This window comes from Carassius gibelio, chromosome A15, assembly GCF_023724105.1.
Source record: "Carassius gibelio isolate Cgi1373 ecotype wild population from Czech Republic chromosome A15, carGib1.2-hapl.c, whole genome shotgun sequence".
Lineage (NCBI taxonomy): Eukaryota > Metazoa > Chordata > Actinopteri > Cypriniformes > Cyprinidae > Carassius > Carassius gibelio.
Genome location: NC_068385.1, coordinates 4244986 through 4268921, shown reverse-complemented (window position 1 = coordinate 4268921; position 23936 = coordinate 4244986). Strand labels below are relative to the sequence as shown.

The 23936-nt window shown below is 38.3% G+C and overlaps 1 protein-coding gene across 1 annotated transcript in view; it reads left to right on the top strand.

Moving 5' to 3' along the window:
• The window catches only part of LOC128028832 (uncharacterized), a 45182-nt gene extending 22415 nt beyond the window's left edge, over positions 1–22767 (top strand). Inside the window, 4 exon segments of the mRNA XM_052616162.1 lie at positions 17495–17582; positions 18100–18804; positions 18885–19553; positions 19646–22767. Of these exon segments, the coding sequence (XP_052472122.1) occupies positions 17495–17582; positions 18100–18804; positions 18885–19553; positions 19646–19782 (1599 nt within the window). The 3' untranslated portion in view covers positions 19783–22767.
• Positions 22768–23936: the final 1169 nt, after the last annotated feature.

Genomic DNA, 23936 nt, shown 5'->3' with positions numbered 1-23936 from the left:
AGGTAATTAAAGATAAAACAGGTAAAATAACTGGTACAGAAAACTATAGGCCAATTGCACTGGCAAGTGTGATTTCTAAAGTATTTGAGCAAATCCTTATGGATAGGCTTAAAGGGGGGGTGAAATGCTATTTCATGCATACTGAGTTTTTTACACTGTTAAAGAGTTGGATTCCCATGCTAAACATGGACAAAGTTTCTAAAATTAAGTTGTATGTTTGAAGGAGTATTTTTGTTCCAAAAATACCTCTTCCGGTTTGTCACAAATTTCAGAATGTTTTTTTCGAGTATGGGTCTGTGTGACGTTAAATGGAGCGGAATTTCCTTATATGGGTCCTAAGGGCACTTCTCCCGGAAGAGCGCGCGATCCCGTATAGCAGAGCAGAGACGAGACATTCTTTTACTGTCTATGGCAGAGACGAGACATTCACTGATCAGAGCTAGAGCGAAATGTCACAAAAGAAGTGTGTTTTTGGTTGCGAGGGCAAGACAACCCTGCACAAATTATATTTAAGGAAAGAAGTTTATTTTCCTTAAAGAGGTGCGTTCACTGTTTCAGCAGCTACCCTGAAACACAACAGACCTGAATCACACTGAAAACAGACAGACGATCGTGTGTTGGAACCGCAGGCGGTGAGTAAAACTGCTTCAAATATCTCTGTGTTGTTAACTTAGCTATCAACGCGTAAGCACATCAAGGAGACCCGGGTTCGAGCCAGAAAGGACCTGGGAGGGAGGGGTTACATAAGCAAATATATACAGTTTCAATACATACCACATAGAGACGCTGTTGTAGTCGTTGCTGCTGCTGCTCTCGTTCAGTTTCAGCCTCGGGATCTGATTCTGGATCACAAATAAACGGCTGAATCTGACTGTTAGCCATGGTTTGTTTTGGATGATGGTTTTTTTTCCTCACGGTAATGTCACAACTTCCAAACGCTCTCAACGCAAAAGCTTACTCGCACTCGTGATTCTTTAGCTCTGCCCACACGTCACGCCTCCAGCGGCTCGTGTTTTTCCGGAAAAAATCGGCACAGACTATTTTTCTCTTATAAATATAATAAAACTAAAGACTTTTTGGAGATATGAAGGATGCAGTACTACTCTATAGGTACTCAAGATTAACAGGAGATTGAGTGAAAATGAGCATTTCACCCCCCCCCCAACCCCCCCTTTAAGGAGTAGCTAACAATCACGGATAATCAATTTGGTTTTAAAAGTAAGCATGGCACTGATTTATGCATATATTCATTAAAAAGAGTGTGATTATGATTATTAAAACCAAAGAGGACCTTAAGCAACATTTTCCTTCTTTTTATATAGATGACCAAGTATTGAATGTGGTAAATAAAGTTAAATACTTGGGTCACATCATTAGAAATGATTTAAATGATGACGATGATGTGAAGCGCCAGTGCTGTAGGTTATATGGGCAAGCGAATATGCTGGCTCGTAAATTTTATATGTGTACTGATGCTATTAAAATAGCTCTATTTAGGGCATTCTGTACTTCTTTTTATACAGCTCACTTGTGGTGTAGGTATGCTAAAGCTAATATGCAAAAACTCCAGGAGGCATTTAATGATGCGCTAAGAATTTTGCTTAAACATCCAAGGTGGACAAGTGCAAGCCAATTGTTTGTATCTAATAATGTACCTACTTTGCATGCTGTCTTAAGGAAGTGGATGTATAATTGAAAGAAAAAAAAATGGTATCATAATGGTCTTAAATGATGTTACATTAAGTGATACAAGGTATTTTTCCAGTTTGCGGTAGCATTGGAATGCAAGCTTGTATGTCTTTTAAATTCTCTGTGTGTATTTTCCTCTTCATTCTTTCTTCTTTTCATATGGACCATGAGTCTGAAACAAAGAGTAATAATAATAATAATAATAATAATATATGACTGAACACATGGTGTCACTGTGATTGGCTGCTCTAACGATAAACAGCTTTTGTAATTGCACACCTAGCTGGGAAGGCAAGTAACACTGGTCTTTACTTTATGTTTTATACTGTACATGTAACATAGCAATATTAACAGTATTAAATTGTGTTGAAAACCATGTGACTAAACGTTTTCTTTTTTATTATCACGACTGTGAAAATTGCTGTACAGTCAAATCAAGTCAAGTCACCTTTATTTATATAGCACTTTAAACAAAAAGGACAGTCAAAGCAGTGTTTCAATAATGCCAAATGACAGTTAAAGGCAGTTCATCATTGAATGATGTCATCATCTCAGTTCAGTTGTTGTGGCAAAAACAATTACAAACAAATAGCATCTCAGTGTAAGAGACAAGGAATCAAATTATATTTAAGGAAAGAAGTTTATTTTCCTTAAAGAGGTGCGTTCACTGTTTCAGCAGCTACCCTGAAACACAACAGACCTGAATCACACTGAAAACAGACAGCCTTATTATACTGTTATCACCCCCACTTCTTACAAGGCTCCTTCTCTGTAAATTTCCACTTAGCCCTGTAAACCAAAACTAACTCTTTCAGAAAACACAATGGTCCTCCTAACCCCCTGGGCTTTTATTATCTTCACACCCGTGAGGTCAAAGGTCTTTATTTATGGATAACCCCTCTGATCTTTCCTGAGTAAATTACCTGCACTAAAGACTTCAAAGGCTCTTTGTTTTACTGTGTGATGTCTTCGTTGCATTTCAGGTGACAAACATACATACTGAGAGAGAAACACAAGTTGAATCAAAAGGAAAAACAAAAATATATGAAAACCCACTAAATGTCTAAGAAAGTAAATAAGTAAGAGTAAAATATAAATTTTTCTACAACAATTCCTCCTCTTTATCATTCTCTGATAAACGATTTGGATTGATTAACATTAGTTTTGATTAAAACAACTTAAAAAAAAAAATAGCTTTTTTTTTAATTCTATGCAAACTCATACATGATTATAATAATCGAAAACGTAAATTATTATAATTGTTTCAAGTCATTTCATCACAGTTATACTCCTCAAGTCTGACTTTCATATACCTGATCAATCTTCACATTTCTGTGTAAATGTCATCACTCTCGTCACTCTCATAATCATCACATTTGTGTTCACTATCTATTGGATAAGTGGTCAGTTTTACTGCTTGTATGGGTGTCCTAGCTCTGACTTATCTCTGTACTAAGCTGGAAATACATCTCATAATTCATTGCAAGCAAAACATGATCAGAATTCCTATCACTACAATTGGCAGAACAGTTTGAATTATCCAGTACATCCATCCTCCCCACAAAGACATAAACCCACCCGGCCCACAGGTTGTCAGTCCGCTCGGGTTCTCTTACAGCCTCTCTCATGGGTTCAATTATGTTGCAAAGTAAAAATGAATGTAGTCTTACAAAGTCCACACATTCCTGGCAGTCTGAATGGGTGCCACGGTCTTGAGCGATCCATCTTGTCTAATGATTGCAGCTCTTTGCAGTGTCTCTGGTTGTGGCTGTACAGATGGCTTTACTCTGCTCACCGGCCTTATCACTCCTCTTGAGTGACCTTGCTCTTGCACTTGGTGTTTGGGCTCAATCTTGAGGCTTATTGTTGAACTTGTTGTTGCTGAGGCTCCTCCTCCTGTTGCCCTTCCGATTTGGGCGAACTCTCCTGCAGTGGCTGGCGTGCACACACGAAGCTCTCTCCCTGACCTTCACTGCCGTGTGTGTTCTCAGCAAAACTTGGAATGGCCCTCGCCACCGTTTCGCCCTCCAGTTCTTCCTCCTCAGGTCACGAATTACCACGTAATCCCACGGCCTGATCTTATGCAGAAACACCTCAGCAACCTCCTCTGGGCAGCTTTCACCTGCACACAACTGTTGGATAACAGACAAGACATTTCTTTGCAGTAATTCAACATTTCGTTTTCAGACACATCCGTTGATGGAACCCTGGGTTTTTTCCCCCTTCTATTCCCATGAATGGTGGTCTACCAAAGAGAATTTAGAATGTCCTCAAATTTGTTTTGACTTTTTTTTTAAGTATCAGTGAATATCGAGAAAGCCCTTGGTAAACCACAATTCTTTCATCTGTGCAATCATTCCCCCTTTTGATACATGGTCTAACCCATGTGTCAACTTAGCATAATGTTTAAAAAAAAATAAAAAAAATGTTTGGAAAAACAGGGCGTTCCAACAACGGATCTCCACATGCTATAAACAGCCTGATGCCTTCCAGTTGTTTTTTCTCAGCTCCTGTGGAAAAAGACTGCATGCTCTGTAAACAAGGAGAAATGTAAAGATTAATGTCAACTTGTGCGCAAGTGGCTCTTTTACTGTTATCTTCATTCTGATCCTCAGCCATATCAGCTCTAGCATTTCCTGTTGAGGTGAAACTTTTATCATTAGTATGCGCTGCGCACTTAAAAATCGCAATTTTGTCTGGCAATAGAATAGCCTCGGGCAGGTCCGATACCAGAGACGCGTTTAGTATCGGCCTCCCTTCCAATTTCAATAATTTTCTGTGCTTCCACATAGCACTAAAGTCATGCGTGACCCCAAAAGTGTATCGCTAGTCTGTGTATATCGTCACGCATTTATCTGCTGTCAGTTTACACACTTCGGTCAATGCAACCAGTTCTGCTGCCTGCGCAGAATAGTGTGGTGGTAATTTGTCAGATTTCAGAGTTTCAAATTCAGTCGTTACAGCATAACCCACTTTATTCTGCCCTGTTTGTGGATCTTTCGAGGCAGACCCATCCACAAAGAGGACATTGTCACAATTATCAAGCGGTATTTCTTAAAGGTCTGGACGTGGTGTGCACACCTGCTCGAGTGCTGACAGACAACAGTGATGTTCCTCACCATCCTCCTGTGTGGGCAGAAGGGTGGCAGGATTCAAAGTTGTGCATCGTTTTACAGTTATGTTTGGCATGTCCAACAAAATCGTATGATACCTCAGCCATCGGGCTGTAGACAAATGTGATGTTCTCTGCTCTTGCAAAATCATGGATACTGCGTGTGGAACCATTAAAGTCAAATCAGAGTAGCTTAAATTCTCTCGAGGCCATCACAGCCAGCTCGGCCGCTGCCACTGCTCTCAGGCAGTGTGGAAGTCCTGCAGCTACAGCATCAAGTTTAGTTGAAAAATAGGCCACAGGTCGCAGTCTGTCACCATGAGTCTGCAAGAGAACAGAAGACATAAAACCATTCTTTTCATCAACCATCTGTACAAGCGGGCAGTTTATGATAGGAAGGCCTAACGTTGGAGCCATAGCAAATGGCACTTTCATGTTATGCTTCCTCAGCCTTGCTTGTCCAGACAAGTCTGTCACCTGACTTCAGCCTTTTCCCTGTCGTTAGGGCTTGTAAAGGCTGCTCAAAAATGGCATAATTAGGGATGAATGTTCTGCAGTAAGCACACATCCTCAAGAATGACAGCATCAGTTTCTTTGTAACTGGTTTTGGGACCTTTTTATGGCCCGCACTCATTTCTCAGACATTGCTTTGCTATTTGGTTTGATCACATGTCCCAGGAAGGTTACTTCCTGTTTCACAAACTGCAGCTTTAAAAGACTAACCTTGTGTCCCCCCTGCTCAAGATGCTTCAGGAGAGTCACAGTGTCGGCAATGCAGATAGTTTTATCTTTGGCACAGATTAATAAATCATCGCTCTGCCCACAATTTTGATGGTATTTCTGCCAAAGAAATATAAACATCTGAAGCAGAAATAGCCCCCACCCCAATTTTTATTTATTTATTTTTTTTTTTTTACACACACATCATTCTTCACAAAAGAACAGTTCTCAAAACCTGCACATCAAAATCACAGTTTGATTTAAATGCTCCAACACTTTTGCTCTGTGCTATGTCTTTATCAACTTCAACCCAATCTGTGGCCTGTAGGCACTTTTTCACAAAAAAGCCCTAAATCTTTCCACTGCTGCTTTATGACATTCGACACAAATAGGTGGGTAACAGTCTCTTCTGTCATTAAATAACACTGCAATTATTGTTCATTCAAACTCACAGAAATCACACACACACACATTCTCTGTCCAGAAAATCTTGTCAAATTTCACACTTTCATTCTCCACCCCATTAAACCAAGTTTCTTCATACTCTGAGTCTCACTCAACTACGACATGTGACGTGCAATGCATTTTATCAGGCTTCATAAACTCTGTGTTGATTGGTGTTGTTCAAACTTTAGCCAATTTCAAAATCATCTCTGCCCAATCAACTTCTTTTATCTACCATTCGTAAGCCCACTGCGGATCAAATTTAGAACATGTTTTTTTGTGGTGCTTCCTCAATGCTAAGGCCATAGGAATCAGCACGGAGAGTCAAATTTAATTCACACATTAAATCTCTGGCCATTAGATGATGGATCAAATGGCCTGAAGGCGAAGTGCTTTCATACACTTTTCCTGTCATTTTCGGCACACATGGCAAGTCACATGGTCGTAAAGTGCTCTGGCACTCTCCGGAATCGACTTAAAAGTTAATTATTACTCCCTCTACTATTATTGGATATCTTGGCATTGAGAGAAAACCCTGTGGTTTTGTACAGTTTTAAACATTCTTCAGAAACACTGCTCAAACTTTCATCATTCACAACATTTTTCCAAACACACAAAGATTTGCAAGCAGATTCTTCATTGCAGATAGCAGACAGTAAATCAGTGTATGTGTTTGTGTTTTGCGTGTTAGAAATAAATGTTCACTTCCCTTTCTCGTAGTCAGCCACTGACCTCCTCGAACTGGACCATCTCCGTCCTGCTCTCCTTCTTTTTAATCTTTTCAGTGTCAACACGTGGAGGAAATTCTGCGCTTACTGCGTTAGTGAAATTTTCCACTTCTTTCCTGTATGGTTTGTTGCTTGCATGGTCCCAGTCTGTGTGCACACGTCTCACGTCCGTTGTTGCCCTTTTTCTGTTCACCTTATGCCAGTTCGCTGGACCCATTTTCACACCCAGCATCCGTCTCAGTTCTTCTGAAGTCGGGCTGAACTCTTGGCACAGTAAAAGCTGTTCTTTCGCAAACCTTTCGCTCGCATCCTGCGGATCTGGTAACATGAGATGTGCCATCAGGTCTCTCATATCATTGTCCAAGCTCTAAAAACAAAACAAACAAACAAACAAACAAACAAAAAAAATTTGGCCCATCTGGACCCGCAACTTTGACCATCAGAGCTCTTATGTTTTTGGCGCTGTGTCTTTCGGAGCTGTGACGCTGATCTGTCCACTTTTCACTCTCGGCCTGCTGGTGCTTGGCCTTTCTGAATCAGTTGTGCTGGAAACAGTTTCAGACGCGTTTCCGAAGACGTCCTTTTCTTCGTCATGTGCACTGCTACATCTGCCGCTCCTCGTGCTCTTATCGCTGCAACTCCTGCTGAATTTGTTGCTGGTCTTTGGAACGGAGAGCAGTTGAGATCATGGTCCAGTTTCAGGGCTGTCAGGTCTGCCACAGGGTAGCGATGTTTATAAGCCGGCGGTGCTGACCCGATCTCGGGTGCATATTGGAAAACACAAACACACTTTTCATTAGTAGCATTTTGCTCCGGTGGAGCTGTTTTCTCACACACATTCTCTTCTATCTTTTTCATTTCACCCATACATGCCAATTCTTTCTGCATTTGCTTACGTTATCAACTTTCAGCCTATTTTTAACCAAGAACCTATAGTCTGAGTACATCCTTTACACACGTGACGAACACATACAACAACCATTCTGTTTCTTTCTTTTTTTCTTTCTTTTTTCTTTTTTTTTTTTTTTTCAACTGCCTCTCTCAACACATTCAGTCTTACTTTACTTAATGTCCCTTCTTCAGGGAATTCATTATATTTGATCAGCTTTTCTGTGTACACTTATGCCCATAATTCTTTTTCTATTTGACCAAAAACTGGTGTATAAAAATTTTGCTAGCTTACTGTTTGGTGACCCCATGTTGGCTGACTTCAATCTCTTCTGGATTTCCTTTGACGCACGTCTATAATCTGTTAAACGTCTTCAACAGATCCGATTTTGTCACCTCAAATCGGCAAGGTTAGCAAAAATGCTCTGTAAATTAAGCTTACTCAAAATCTTCACTCGATTGAATGATTCTAGTTCACCTAATCAGCTGTGGCTCTTCCGTCCACCTACAAGCTAGTTTTCGGCATAAAATTGATTAAAGCTTCTAGTTTTCGGCATAAAATTGATTAAAGCTTCTAGTTTTCGGCATAAAATTTTACAATTTGCCTCTTGAAAACCTCTGCACCATGTTACAATTTGCCTCTTGAAAACGTTCTCTGCTCGCTGTGGCTCTTCCGTCCACCTACAAGCTAGTTTTCGGCATTAAAATTTAATTAAAGCTTCTAGTTTTCTGCATAAAATTTGCCTCTTGAAAACCTCTGCCCCATGTTACAATTTGCCTCTTGAAAACCTTCTTTGCTTGCACCAAAGCGATGGTCAGCCACTATGGTTCACACACAGTCATGTCGAATTACACCACTCAAAATAAACAATTTACAGTCTCTTACCTGAGATGCTTTTACTGCCACCGGGTTCTTTCTGATCTCATCTGAGTCACTTCTGGCCCTGAAAGCAGTTTTTGCTCTTCTCTCTCAATTTTCGAGGTAAGACCAGAGCCTGGTGCTCTGAGATGATCACTTCGTCAAATCCGCTCAGGACCAGAAGAAACCACTGTGAGATCCCACTTCTGACACCAAATTGTTGTGGCAAAAACAATTACAAACAAATAGCATCTCAGTGTAAGAGACAAGGAATCAAATTATATTTAAGGAAAGAAGTTTATTTTCCTTAAAGAGGTGCGTTCACTGTTTCAGCAGCTACCCTGAAACACAACAGACCTGAATCACACTGAAAACAGACAGCCTTATTATACTGTTATCACCCCCACTTCTTACAAGGCTCCTTCTCTGTAAATTTCCACTTAGCCCTGTAAACCAAAACTAACTCTTTCAGAAAACACAATGGTCCTCCTAACCCCCTGGGCTTTTATTATCTTCACACCCGTGAGGTCAAAGGTCTTTATTTATGGATAACCCCTCTGATCTTTCCTGAGTAAATTACCTGCACTAAAGACTTCAAAGGCTCTTTGTTTTACTGTGTGATGTCTTCGTTGCATTTCAGGTGACAAACATACATACTGAGAGAGAAACACAAGTTGAATCAAAAGGAAAAACAAAAATATATGAAAACCCACTAAATGTCTAAGAAAGTAAATAAGTAAGAGTAAAATATAAATTTTTCTACAACAAGTTTAAATAGTGTCTATACATTCATTTGCAAGTCAACGATATCGCTGTAAATGCATGTAATCCATGTAGCTTAGCTCACTTAAATAGGCTACTACATTTAATGCTCCGATGCAAAGTAAACCACAATTTCACATAATTCACATTATGTAAATAATACTGCACACCCATTAAATGTGTCAAATCTAAAATATGGTATTAGACTGTGCAGTTTAGAGAAAATATAAGCACAGGCTCATAGGCTTGACATCTATCCTGCTTGAATTCGTTCTAATAAGCGCACAAAACATCAATTACTAAACTTTCATCTATATCAATATTAAATCAATATTAAATACTTTACAGTTTTTTTCTTTCATTTTCCCCAACTGCAGCCGTCAACTGTAACATCAGTGAGGCAAAGCTGTTGAATAATTGTTGAATAAAATTGTTATTTGTTCATTTTTCTTCGCATACAAAAAGTATTCTAGTCGCTTCATAACATTATAGTTGAACCACTGATAGCAGATGGATTATTCTGAGGATGCTTTTTATAAATTTCTGGACCTTGACAGTGTTATTTACTTGGCAGTTAATGGGACAGTCTCAAGCCTTCCGATTTTCATCGAAAATATCTTAAATTGTGTTCCAAAGATGAATGACGTGGGTAAAGTAATTAATGATAAATGATAATGATTTTCTCGAGCTTGATGTTCGATGTGATAAATATTGTTTGTCATTTTTGTATGATATTGCTCTCCTCTTGTGTGTTGCAGTGTAGTGGCTCTGTAAAGGACGGTGCTTGAATCGACACTTAACCTCCCCTGGTGTAGGTGATATTGTTGGCGTGACACTGCTGTGTGATATTACCTAGAAGTTTGACACTGAAATGGTGATTTAAAGGTTGCTGTTTGATTGCAGTGTATGCTGCGGGTCTTCTGCTTTCTTTTGTTTCTTACCGGTGGCAGGCGGTGCATAAGAGCAGGCCCGGCCTTCCTTGACATTTTAAGGAGAGATATTTTCTACTGATGTAGATTTTTATTGACTTTTTTTTTTTTGGGGGGGGGGGGGGGGGGGTAATAAAAATTGTGATATTTGACAAACTACATTTACTGTTCAAAAATCAAGTACTGAGATTTATGGAGGGCTCCACCTTCCCTAAATATGGTTGTGGCATAGTCAGTTTATACTTTATACAGTAGTAAAATGGCAGCAGCTGTGTTTGAATTAAACAAGAGCGAGTCCATGATACCAGGAGGAAATTATTAAATAATTAAACACCATTTTGAATCAAGTTGTAATATTTTATACGCTTCCAAGAAATAATAGTTCAAGCAAATGTACAGTGCCAACTGCTCTTACCCGGATGAGCCTGCTATTGTCTAATTGATGATCTGTTGTATTTCTGTTGTACATCATAGCTTAATAACACTTTTTACTAAATGTACTGTAATTGTTTTTTGTTATTTAAATATGTAATTTTACTCTCTTTTAAGGTGACTATTACCATCTGTGTAGGGACTGCAGGTAAAAAATAGCCTTCTGGCTAACTCTGGCATATTGACAGAAATGTTTATTAATATGCATTGGCCCTGTAAGAAAAAAATGAATAAATGAGCTTTTACCGGTTAGGGATAACATACCCCGGAATGTCACGACTGAACAATCAGAATCAAGTATTCCACAGAGCTGTGTAATAATATTGTATAATTACCATAGAATATATAATGATTTAGTTTGCATCACCTTCATACATTGAATAAAAACAGCAAAAACACAATGCACATTCTTCATTTATTATTGTGTAGATGTAAAGTTAGAAAAACAAAATCATTGAATTTTATATAGAAAAGTTAAATCAGCATGTACCGACCAAAGTGACTTGAATGCCCCTGTGGTTCTCAGTCACTGTTTTAGAGAAGATGCTGAGTCAAGCAGAGATTGGATTTAACCCATCCGAGTGCACACACACAGCAGTGAGAAGTGAACACACCGTTCAGTGGGCATCTATAGAGACTATAGAGGGCATCAATAGAGACTCTGGGTGTGCATTTGAAAACCTGGGTGTGCCACATTTATTGTCAGATTACTGTGCAAAATTATGGGATAGTATTTTTGTCACACTGCTTCCGTCCAACCATACTCCTAGTGGTAATTTGCAGGTCGTGTCAAAATGTAGTTAATTATTAAATGTAATAATTTTCTTCCAAATACGATAATTTTGAACTTCTGGTACGATACTTGGACATTTACAATCTGGCAACACTGTCTGTTGATGTTGGGCCCAGGGAGGGAGAAACATCCTCATCAGGTGTAACGTTAGGCCTTGTGTCCGGCTGAGGTTTTTTGCTAAAAAAATCAAGAAAGGAGCTCTGCAACATATTGCTAGCTAGTAATGTGCAATCCAAAATTATCTGTTTATATCATAGACTGCTGGGGTCACAGTCAGCTGCTGTTTGCTGATTGGTTGGCACTCCGAATGTAGGCAGATATATTTTAACAAAAATAATTTAAAATGTAAATTACATTTTAACATTTTTAGCATTATTGCACCATATATTGGATTCTTATTTCTGTGCCCCTGAGAGTATGATTTAGAATGTTCAGAGGCATCACAGAACTGCCAGATTCAAAGTGCTTTCGCGCGTTGGCTGGCACTGAGCCAGAGACGGACGCGCTCAGCGCTTGTCATATATCACAATTAATATGCAGTGTTTTCAACCACATAATGTTTATTTTAGGTTTCATACATTTAAATATACATAATCACTAGTAAAACAATACATTGGCCGTTTAATACACACTGATGTCTATGGAAGCAGCAAAAACTATCTAATCAAATGTAATTTGCCGACGTGTTTTATTCATATATCAGACAGACATAGCAGAACAATAAAGTTTACTCTATTCTTCATGTATTTCGGGAGAAACTGGGGAATTCAAGTGCTGTACGTTAAATCCGGCTGACAGGACTCTGAACTGCAGCGCTCATCTCGTTAAAGATCAAGATAATTTATAAATGTTTTTAAACGAAGAATCGGAATATCATATAGTTGACATGGTAAGCAAGTTTGTGTATATATTTTAATAAAAAATGAAAAACTAAATAAAACGAATACCGATACATCTGTTAGTGGCTGCAGTGTCACGTGACAATCATGACTCGTTGCCATGGAAACAAGGGGTCAGTTAAAATATTCGTAACTTACGCGTGAAAGGATTTATTTTAAAAAAAAAAATTTTTAAGTAAACAACAATAGCCCAAGTTTAGTAAACATTTTTATTGAGACTATAAAAATAATTCTGCATCTATTTTTAGGTGTGCTAGTTGCCACTCTGGGTGGCACAGGCACACCCTGGCACACCCGTGGCTACGCCACTGAATCTGATGAAGGCTGAAGTTCAAAAAAGAAATAAATTGAGACATTCAACATCAGGTGAGTAAACATTGAAAACACTGTTTTAATGTGAAGTTGCTGATAATATTTACAGTCTGTTCTCTGACTTTTTAAAGGAGCTGCTGAGCTTTTTGAAATGAGGTTGGTGTTGCTTGGACCTCACCATTCCGGCATAAGTTCAACAGGGAACACAATTTTGGAAAGTCAATTATTTGACAGAAGAATCGAAGAGAATCTAAGTAATAATGGGGAAGTTGCCGGGAGGAAACTCTCTGTTGTTTGTACACCGGGTTTTGAGAAAGATTTCCTTATTGGGAAAAGACTTGAGGATGCTAAACGCAACCTTCTGAAAAGTGTAGCAGAACAGTCTTCTGGAACACATGCTTTCATTTTAGTCTTTTATTTTATTTTTATTTCATTTTAGTGTTGACTGTTCCTTTGCAGAGGAAGAGAAAGGTGCATTAATGAAAATCATGGAGCCTTTTGGTGAAGGAATCTGGAATCATATATTGGTTCTCTTTGCTGCTGGAGAGGAACTAGGAGAAACTCCCATAGAGTTATTCATTGCAAGTGAAGGTGACACTCTCCAGTGGCTCATTGAGAAATGTGGGAACAGGTATCATGTTCTCAACACTAAGAACAGTAGTGATGGATCTCAGGTCACAGAACTCCTGGAGAAGATCGAGCAGATGGTGGCTAGAAATAGAGGATGTCATTTTAGACTGGAAGAAGATACTTTAAACTGGGTTGAAAGAACAATATCTGAACCCTTTAGAAGATCAATGAGTATGGAAGATCCACTAAATTGTAAGTTCTTAAGTTGTTTGTATATTGTGCAATGTTTAAAAGGTTTGTCTGAATCTGATATTAATTCTTTTTTTTTTTTTTTTTTAGTTGCTGGAAGACGGAGTCCTTCCTCATGGATAGATTCAGCACATGTTTCTCAGAGATCCCAAGAAGCGCCTGAAGAGTCAAGTTCAAAAATGAGCTCTGGAGTGGAGTCTCTTAGCTCTATTCCTGAGTTTGATTGAGGCCTGGATTTTGATTCAGATACACATGCAGTCTAACATTGTCTTGTTTCCTTCATTTAATTAGCTTATACATTTGTATTACCCATTTAGAACTGTACATAGAGTACATAGACTGTACATGAGTACATAGACTGTACATAGAGGTCACTTATGTTCAGTAATCATTATCCTATCAACAATCTTTATTGACTTTGTTTTGAGCATTTTATTTTTTAAAAAACTGATGGCTTCATTTATGTAAATATGTAATTTATCAGACATGCACTGTATACAGTTCTTCAGTAAAATATGATTTCAGATTTTGAAAATCCAGCTTTACATGCATATGGATCTATGTTTTTGAATAAGCTCACTAGACTATTATATGACTGAACACATGGTGTCACTGTGATTGGCTGCTCTAACCATAAACAGCTTTAGTAATTGCACACTTCACCTAAACCGGTAAGACTAGTCTTTACTTGTCTTTATGTTTTGTACTGTACATATAACATAATATTATACAATTGTCTTGAAAACCATGTGACTTGTTTCTCATTATCACGTTTGTAAAATTTCTGTACAACTTAGCATTTAGCTTTGATCTTTAAAGGAATCATTAACAATTGTGAAGAAATCCGGAATAGTAGTAACACCACCACCTAGTGGTGAAATCAAGGAGCATCAGACAAAACATAACAATATTACATACAGCATTCCTTCTCTTCAGCTCTTAGTTATTTAAATTATTTAGATTATGTAATCAGCAGTGTTTAAAAATATGAATAGCATAGATTTATATGAATTGTGGAAAGATTCTGACATTATATCAACAACTGTTTATGAATGACAGACGCACTACAGCAGTTGCAAATAGTATTTTTTAAATTTTGACAGAGGTAAAGCAGTAAATGTAAATTTGTTAGATGACGTTTGGAAATCCTTGTATCATGCTGCACTTCAGAAAGTTCAAAGCAACACCTCCGTCGGGAATCAAGGTGAATACAACTCTGTGAGCCTATTGCTGGTATGTTGCACTCCGTGTGTCATTATCCTGTGGAATTGCCAGTAAACCTATGCCTATATATGTCTGCATGCATGTAATTTTTATTCAGATCAAATTGAGTTATGCAGGGCAAGAGGAAAATTATGTCACTCGTTTGTAAACGAACAGGAATGAGAAAAAAGTTCTGAGGATCGATGGAGTAGGCTACGTCTATTTTAATTTATTTTTTGTTACAGAAAAAACACTCTGTCACTATTCTTTGTGTCATTCAATTAAGATTTGTTTTATGTTGTACCATATTTAATTTTAGGTGTTTTTACAGTGTTGTGCATTATAACCAATCACACACGATTCTGTTGAGTTTGAGAAAGCAATGGCCAGTCAGCGGCTTTCAGTTGAGTCATCGCTGAAACTCATCAGGTTTTACATTCAATGACTGAATTCCGCGAATTCTCTCATCATAAACAACAAAGCGCAAATGTACATATAATGTAAGGGATTCATTTTGTAGTCTAGACAGCTTCTGTGGTTATAACGATGGTTTTGTTTTTTGGACAGTGCGATAGATCAAAGTGATAATGTCATTTATGTAGGCTACATAATTTATTTAACACAAATTCAGTACCGTTAGACATATTTTATCTGCCTACATGACACACATGTCTGGTTCTCAAAAAGGCATAGTAGCCTAATAAATTAGGCTGCCCTGGAGTTAGTTCACCCTCCGCCATTGTGCTTGTTTGTGTGTGTGTGAGATACTGAGATTGATTGTACCATATTTTCCGGACTATAAAGTCGCACTTTTTTTCATAGTTTGGCTGGTCCTGTGACTTATAGTCAGGTGCGACTCATTTATAAAAATTTATTTGACATGAACCAAGAGAAATGAACTAAGAGACATGAACCAAGAGAAAACATAACTGTCTCCAGCCACGAGAGGGCGCTCTATGCTGCTCAGTGCTCCTGTAGTCTACACTGAAAACACAGAGCGCCCTCTCGCGGCTGTAGACGGTAATGTTTTCTCTTGGTTCTAAATAAATGTGACTTATAGTCCAGTGGGACTTATATATGTTTTTTTTTCCTCATCATGACGTATGACTGATGCGACTTATACTCAGGTGCGACTTATAGTAAGAAAAATATGGTAGGCTACTTTGTAGTTATGGGTGTGTGAGATGACGATTTTTGATTGTGGACGATTACATTTTCTCCAAGATCTGCTTTTGAAGAAATATGTAGTATCTTGCTGTCTGTGATTGCTTGTATTTTTTGGTGTATTGTGTGGAACATCGGTGCCTGTTTAAGTGATGGATTCCTTTAATTGCGTTTGTTTTCAGAAATGCTAACAGACGTTTTATAGGCCTACTGTACTTGTGCTACAACTGTTTAGCCTGGCTACAAAAATTTCAACCTTTGTAGTACTGGTGCTATGTGGGAAAAAGTTAAAGTACAGCCCTGGCTTTAACATATGAGTTTGAAGCACAGCTTTAAGTTTTGAGGACAATTTTTGCACTTTCTCATTTTATTTGTGCACCTTTAGCGTACCATATATCTATACACTTAACTCATTCATTCATTTAGTAAATGTGATTGTGGCTCATTGCAGAATGGATCAGTTGGGATCAACACATCTGACTGTTCTTTTGACTGTTGTAAAATATACGACTCAATAAAAAAGCAACAGTAAAGGAACAAAGTTCAGCTGCTCTCTGTAGACAAGTTATATTGGGCAACGCAAACACATCTCTTAACACTACTTGTGCCATTAACTGTATATCTACAGTTCATGCGTTATTTGAAAGGACTGAAACATACATTTACCCATTAAAGAAGAATTTTGGAAGAAGAATTTCAGTGGGATCATGGATCCAAGCAGTTCACATAGTTCCTCAGGTTAGTGTGATAAATATTTGAACGTACTTTACTCTAAAAATAAGAGCTGCTCAATGTTTATCATATTATTAATTATGCTGTATTCATTACTGTTTTATGCATCAGCATATCAAGACTGAATGTCCTCTAAGCAGCATGAAAAACAAACTATATCCTTGTGTCACATTATCTCTACGCTGTGACTCATTTCAGTTCAACTAAAACTGAAACTAGAATCCACTGAAGCAATGGGAGAAAAACGAAATAGAATGTTATATTTAACATGTTTAGTTATTCAAGGCAGCCATTATTGTAATGCCATTATTTAACAATTAATTGTGTAGCCCTACTAGAAATGCTATAAACAGCTTGGTGTTTTATCAAGACTGTTAATTTATTAAAGAACATAGTTGCATATCTCTGCTTTGATTTTCTCTTTACAGTGCTGAGGATTCTCCTTTTGGGTCCAAAACTTGCAGAGAAAAGTTCAGCAGGAAACACAATCCTGGGCAAAAAGGAATTTGACTTGAAGACAACTCTGCAATGTGTGGAGAGACACAGTGAAATAGCTGGCAAAGATATCACTGTGGTTGATACTCCGGGCTGGTGGAGAAATTTACCCTTTGAAGAAAACCCTGAACTGTACAAACAGGAAATTATCCTGAGTGTGACAAAATGTCCTCCAGGACCTCATGTGCTACTGCTGGTCTTAAATGTAGACACACCGTTTAAAGAAAATGAAAAAGACATTCTATGTGGTAACATGAAATGTTTTGGTCATGAAGTGTGGAGGCACGCTATAGTCCTGTTCGCCTGTGAAGATCATCATACAACCACTCAACAATTTATTGAGAATGAAAATCTCCAGTGGCTCATTGAGAAATGTGGGAACAGATATCATGAGCTTGATACTAAAAACTGGGGCGATGGATCTCAGGTCACAGAACTGCTTAATAAAATACAGGAGATGGTAGAAGGAAACAGATGCAGACATTATGAATTAAACAGAGAGATTTTGCAGCAGGTGGAGGAGAAGAGGAGAGAACAGGAAAAGAGAGCAAACGAAAGAAGGATCAAAAATCAACAACTGAAAGATGAGACAAAAACAACTGGTGAGCTTTTTTATGACTCTCTATACTGATTTTATGTTTAATCAGAGACCGTTTGAGGGGAGAAAGAACCAGGCCTTTTATAACATGAATAAGAGAAATTGTAGCACACAAAATGCACCTCTAACACTAGAATAGAATAGAATAGAATAGAATAGGATCTATAGTGTACACATTAACAGGGTCTGCCAGTTTTAAGTAGATTTGTACTAACGAAACTATTGTTTCACCATTGTTGTCAGTATTTGTTCATTTGAATATTATTGAAATATAATCTTGACAAACATTTTTAGAGATTTCTGTCTTTCCATGTTTAAGTAAATAGCTGCTTTGCTTAGACGCCTGCATAGACTGCTTGAAAACATCTAGTGGACTAATTCGACTTTAAGGGACTTTAACCTCTAATTATATAGCCTGCTCTATTTTATAACATAACAATCTTCCTTCTCCACAGAGATATAAAGATATAAAAACGTAGTTGAAAGACCTACCATAATAAAATATTTATGTCTGCCTGCAGAAAATAATCATCCCCTCTCAGAGCTGAGGATGGTGCTGCTGGGTTATAATGGATCTGGGAAGAGTTCAGCAGGAAACACCATCCTGGGAAAATCTGTATTTGATTCCAAAAGATCATTGACATCTGCAGTACAAGAAGGAGATGTTGCAGGAAGACACATCACTATGGTCGACACTCCAGGCCGGAGAAGAAATTACCACTCAAAATATACCCCTAGACTCTACAAAGATGAGATTGTGTTGTGTTCATCTCACTGTCCTCCAGGACCACATGCCTTTCTGCTTGTCATAAGAGTGGACGTTTCTTTCACTGAAGTGTACAGAAAGGCAGTAGAGGAACATGTTGCTCTTCTTGGTCTCAATGTCTGGGACCACATGATTGTTCTCTTTACCTTTGGTGACTGGTTGCGAGACACAAGCATTGAGCTGTTCATTGAGAGTGAAGGAGAAGCTCTTCAGTGGATAATAGACAAATGCGGGAATAGGTATCATGTCTTCAACAACAGAAACACAGATGATGGCAATCAAGTGACAGAGCTGTTTGAAAAGATAGAAGAGATGGTTGCAGGGAACAGAGGATGCTGTTTTAAAATACAGCAAAAGAATTTGCAAGAGGTACAGTCCAAAAGGATGAAAGTTGAGAAATTAGCAAAACAGATGAAGGCTGAAGTTAAAAAAAGAAACGATTTGAGACATTCAACATCAGGTGAGTAAACATTGAAAACACTGTTTTAATGTGAAGTTACTATTAATATTTACAGTCTGTTCTCTGTGTGTTTTTTTAAGGTGTTGCTGAACTTTTTGAAATGAGGTTGGTGTTGCTTGGACTTCACCATTCCAGCATAAGTTCAACAGGGAACACAATTTTGGGAAGGCAAGTATTTGACCGAAGAATGGAAGAGAATCTAAGTAATAATGGGGAAGTTGCCGGGAGGAAAATCTCTGTTGTTTGTACACCGGGTTTTGAGAAAGATTTCCTTATTGGGAAAAGACTTGAGGATGCTAAACGCAACCTTCTGAAAAGTGTAGCAGAACAGTCTTCTGGACCACATGCTTTCATTTTAGTCCAGAGTGTTGACTGTTCCTTTGCAGAGGAAGAGAAAGGTGCATTAATGAAAATCATGGAGCCTTTTGGTGAAGGAATCTGGAATCATATATTGGTTCTCTTTGCTGTTGGAGAGGAACTAGGAGAAACTCCCATAGAGTTATTCATTGCAAGTGAAGGTGACACTCTCCAGTGGCTCATTGAGAAATGTGGGAACAGGTATCATGTTCTCAACACTAAGAACTGGAGTGATGGATCTCAAGTCGCAGAACTCCTGGAGAAGATTGAGGAGACGGTGGCAGGAAATAGAGGATGTCATTTTAGACTAGATGAAGATACTTTAAAATGTACTGAAAGAACAATAGCTGTACCCATTACAAGATCACACAGTATGGATGATCCTGTAACATGTAAGTTGTTCTTAAATTTTTTGCATATTGTGCAATGTTTAAAAGGTTTGTCTGATTCTGATATTATTATTTTATTTTATTTATTTTCTTAGTTTCTGGAAGACACAGTTTTTCCTCAGGGATAGGTTCAGCACAGGTGTCCCAGAGATCCCAAGAAGCACCTGAAGAGTCAAGTTCAAAAATGAGCTCTGGAGTGGAGTCTCTTAGCTCTATTCCTGAGTTTGATTGAGGCCTGGATTCTGATTCAGATACACATGCAGTCTAACATTGTCTTGTTTGCTTAATTTTATTATCTTATACATTTGTATTACCTGTTTAGATCTGTACATAGAGAACAGAGAAGGAACAAAAAAGGTTACTTATGTTCAGTAATCGGTAACTTATCAACAATCAAATCTTTTTCCTTTATGTTTTGAGTATTTTTTTATAAACTAATGACTTCATTTTTATGAATATGTCATTTATCAGACATGCACTGTATACAGTTCTTCTTTAAAATGTTTTCAGATTTTGAAAATACAACTTTAAATGGGTGTATGGATCTATGGGTGTACTCACACTAGCCAATTTGAACCGTGCCCGAGTGCGTTTGACCACCAAAGCGCGGTTCCTTTGACTAGTGTGAGTGCTCGATTGGCCGGCCCTGGCCCGCTTGGAAGAGATGGGCCAGAGCACGGTTCAGTTGGACTCAGTCGCGTCACGGTTTTGCAACGCTCCAAAACCAACATGGCAGTGAAAGGGTTGCTTTGGTCTACAGCAGAGGTGCAAAACGCATAAAAACTCAAAACTGCAAAGTCCTTGCTGCACTTCAGCTGGTACCTTGCAACATCCTCATACGAGCAGCACGATTACGTGAACATTTTCGCGCCACTAAGGCGACACATCTGTTGAACAATAGGCTGTGAGAGGGCTGTGGACCAGCGTGGACCAAACGACACATAATTATCCACAAAGGAAAACAGAGCGATGGTCTCCATTGTGTTCAGAGAGCGCCGCTCTTCCTGTTTATCCCGAAACCGTCACACCATAATGACGTAAGCGTGCTCCGGCACGAATGCTGAAACCCTGTATGTGAGTGCAGGCCAGAGGGGGAGTGGGGAGGGGGGACAATCGTACTCGGGCCCAGTTCATGGCAACCGTGCCTAGTGTGAGTACACCCTATGTTTTTGAATAAGCTCACCAGACTATTATATGACTGAACACATGGTGTCACTGTGATTGTCTGCTCTAACCATAAACAGCTTTTGTAATTGCACACTTCACCTAGCTGGGAAGGCAAGTAACACTGGTCTTTACTTTATGTTTTGTACTGTACATGTAACATAGCAATATTAATAGTATTAAATTGTTTTGATAACCCTGTGACTAAACGTTTTCTCATTATCACGACTGTGAAAATTGCTGTAATTAGTCAAATCAAGTCAAGTCACCTTTATTAATATAGCACTTTAAACAAAAAGAACAGTCAAAGCAGTGTTTCAATAATACCAAATGACAGTTAAAGGCAGTTCATCATTGAATGATGTCATCATCTCAGTTCAGTTTAAATAGTGTCTATGTATTCATTTGCAATCAAGTCAACGATATCGCTGTAAATGCATGTAATCCATGTAGCCTAGCTCAATTAAATAGGCTACCACTTTTAATGCTCCGCAAAGTAAACCACAATTTCACATTACACATAATTCACATTATGTAAATAATACTGCACACCTATTAAATGTGTCAAATCTAAAATATGGTATTAGACTGTGCAGTTTAGAGAAAATATAAGCAAAGGCTCATAGGCTTGACATTTATCCTGGTTGAATTAATTCTAATAAACGCACAAAACTTCAATTACTAAACTTTCATCTATATCAATATTAAATGAATATTAAATATTTTAACTACAGTGTTTTTCTTTCATTTTGTTGTAAAATGTAATGTATTTCTCAGTGAGCCACTTGTCAAATGTAACATCAGTGAGGCAAAGCTGACGGCGAATGGTGAAAATGTGCTTTGATGCGCTTGTTTGATAATTTGTGGTTAAAGCGCCACTCAAAAGCTGCAAATGCACTCTGCAGACCTGCTGCGGTGGTAGAACCATCATTTTGGTTGGCCGCCTACTGTAACAGGGTTTATGCGGTGTTGTAAAAGGTAGTAAATTAAATTATGCCCAATTAAGGCCAGTAAAAAGTAGTAAACGTCATCTGACTAGGTTATAAATTTTCGAAGCCCCATCTAACTGGGTCTATATCATGGGTGTCCAAACTATGGCCCGCGGGCCAACTGCGTCCCGTGGTTCAGTTTTTATTGGCCCGCAGCCAGGGTCCGAAATTAACACCCGCCAAGCGCCGAGATTTTCAGTTTGGCGAGTAAATCTCAAAAGGCTATCCGCCACACTGGCGGGTGAATGTTCATCATACCCAAATAGTAATAAAAAATATTACAATTGCCTTTTGTAATGTTATGATGCCTGGAAATTAGTTCAAATTTCCTGCGAATCTAGAGCGAGCGAGCGAGCAAAGGTGCGCATGCAAACCATGTAGCGAGCGCACAGCAGAGAGGGAGAGACCTTGCGTGTGTGTGTGTCTCTCTCTCATGCAGTGGTGACGCGTTCATATAAACAGCACCTAAACGTTGAAAAAAAAAAATTATTAATGCATTTTAATTGTTTATTAATAAACCAGTGTTTCTGTGTCAGCTGCAAAGAAAAAAAAAAAGCATATATAAGTCGCACCCAACACATTATCAATTAGCGGGTGATAGCATCAGCATTAACTTAACGTGACAGATCTTCGATCATTTTGTTATACTAATATTTTTTTTTTTTGAATTATTAATGGAAGTAGTAAATACCACTGTACTTCCACTGTGGTATTTGTTTTTGGTACACAAATCCTACCATGTTTTTACCGCAGTTAGCCTACTTCTACTGTGGTACTATTTTGTAGTAACTTACTTACAGTAACAGCAAACGTTACTTTGCTTTTACCACATCCTTGTTATACATACTAAAAACAGTTACAACAACACTTACCATGCTTTTAATAGATTTGATGTACAATTCAGAAATCTTGAGACTTTCAGATCCTTCTCTTTTTTTAATCAGTTTTATTTTATTGCCATATTATTTATTTATTTGAATATACAGTCTTATGATTGTGGGGGGATCTCGGGATTTGTTGTAAATAGTTACGCACACAAAAGGTTTAATAAATAAAGATTCAGAAAATAATATCCTAAAGTTGTAACTCATTTTTTTTGGTCTTGCAGTTTCTTCACATACATCTCTTACTCCATCTACACACGCTCTACATTTAAACCAACAGCTCTTTTAAGAGCCATCACTTGCTCGCTCTCTCGCTCTCACACACACTCTCTCTGGCTCTCACACACTCTCTGTCTCGCTCTCACACACTCTCTGTCTCGCTCTCACACACTCTCTGTCTCGCTCTCACACACTCTCTCTCTCGCTCTCACACACTCTCTCTCTCGCTCTCACACATGCTCTCTCTCGCTCTCACACACGCTCTCTCTCGCTCTCGTGCGATTTAGCATGAATTCGCTGTTACACAAGGGTGTTTTAAATGCGATGAACAAAATCGTACGATTTCGTACGAGCGAGCTCCTATGATTTCGTACGATTTAGCCACTTGGTTAAATCGTGCAAATTAGTACGAATTCACCTTGAGATAGGGTTGGAGAGAGCTACTGAGGTCTGATTCATGACAAAATGTAAATGTAATAACCATCTGATCAGTTCTCGGTCTTTACCAGTGGGGAGGACATAAATCTGAGTGTACCTTGCTAAAATAGGGTGGACATCTATTGTAACACTTGCTTTGCAAAATTTGTGATAAACCAGATCAATGGGCCAATCAGAAGAAACAGGAGTTGAGGGAGACAAAGGTGGACACACACAAATTTTAATCTCAAAAGTAAAAGTGTCAATGAAATAATTAAACAAATTAAAAAAATAGATTTTGAATCAGTAATTTCTCTTTACATTAGCATCATTTAACACATTTCTGAACAACAATTTGACATCGTAATTACTCTTTACACATTGTGAAACACATTGCTTTTAATATTTTAATACTTAGCCCCCCCCCCCCCCCCCAAAGAAAGGAAATACATCTCAGCTGTAGTCACCTTCTCAGTGAAACTTTGCTGAATGGGAGAACTGAGATATATCGGAGCAGCCTTCCCTGCGCTTAGCCTCCCTAACATAGTGCGGTCCCTTAAAGATATAGCATATAAAATTTTATTTCTATATTATAAGCTATAGGCCTATGTAATTATTTGTCAATTATGTGTAAATATGTATATTACTTTTACTATTTATATAATCTGCTTATACAATTTATGTAAACTGCTTTTATTTATTTTCCATTGCAA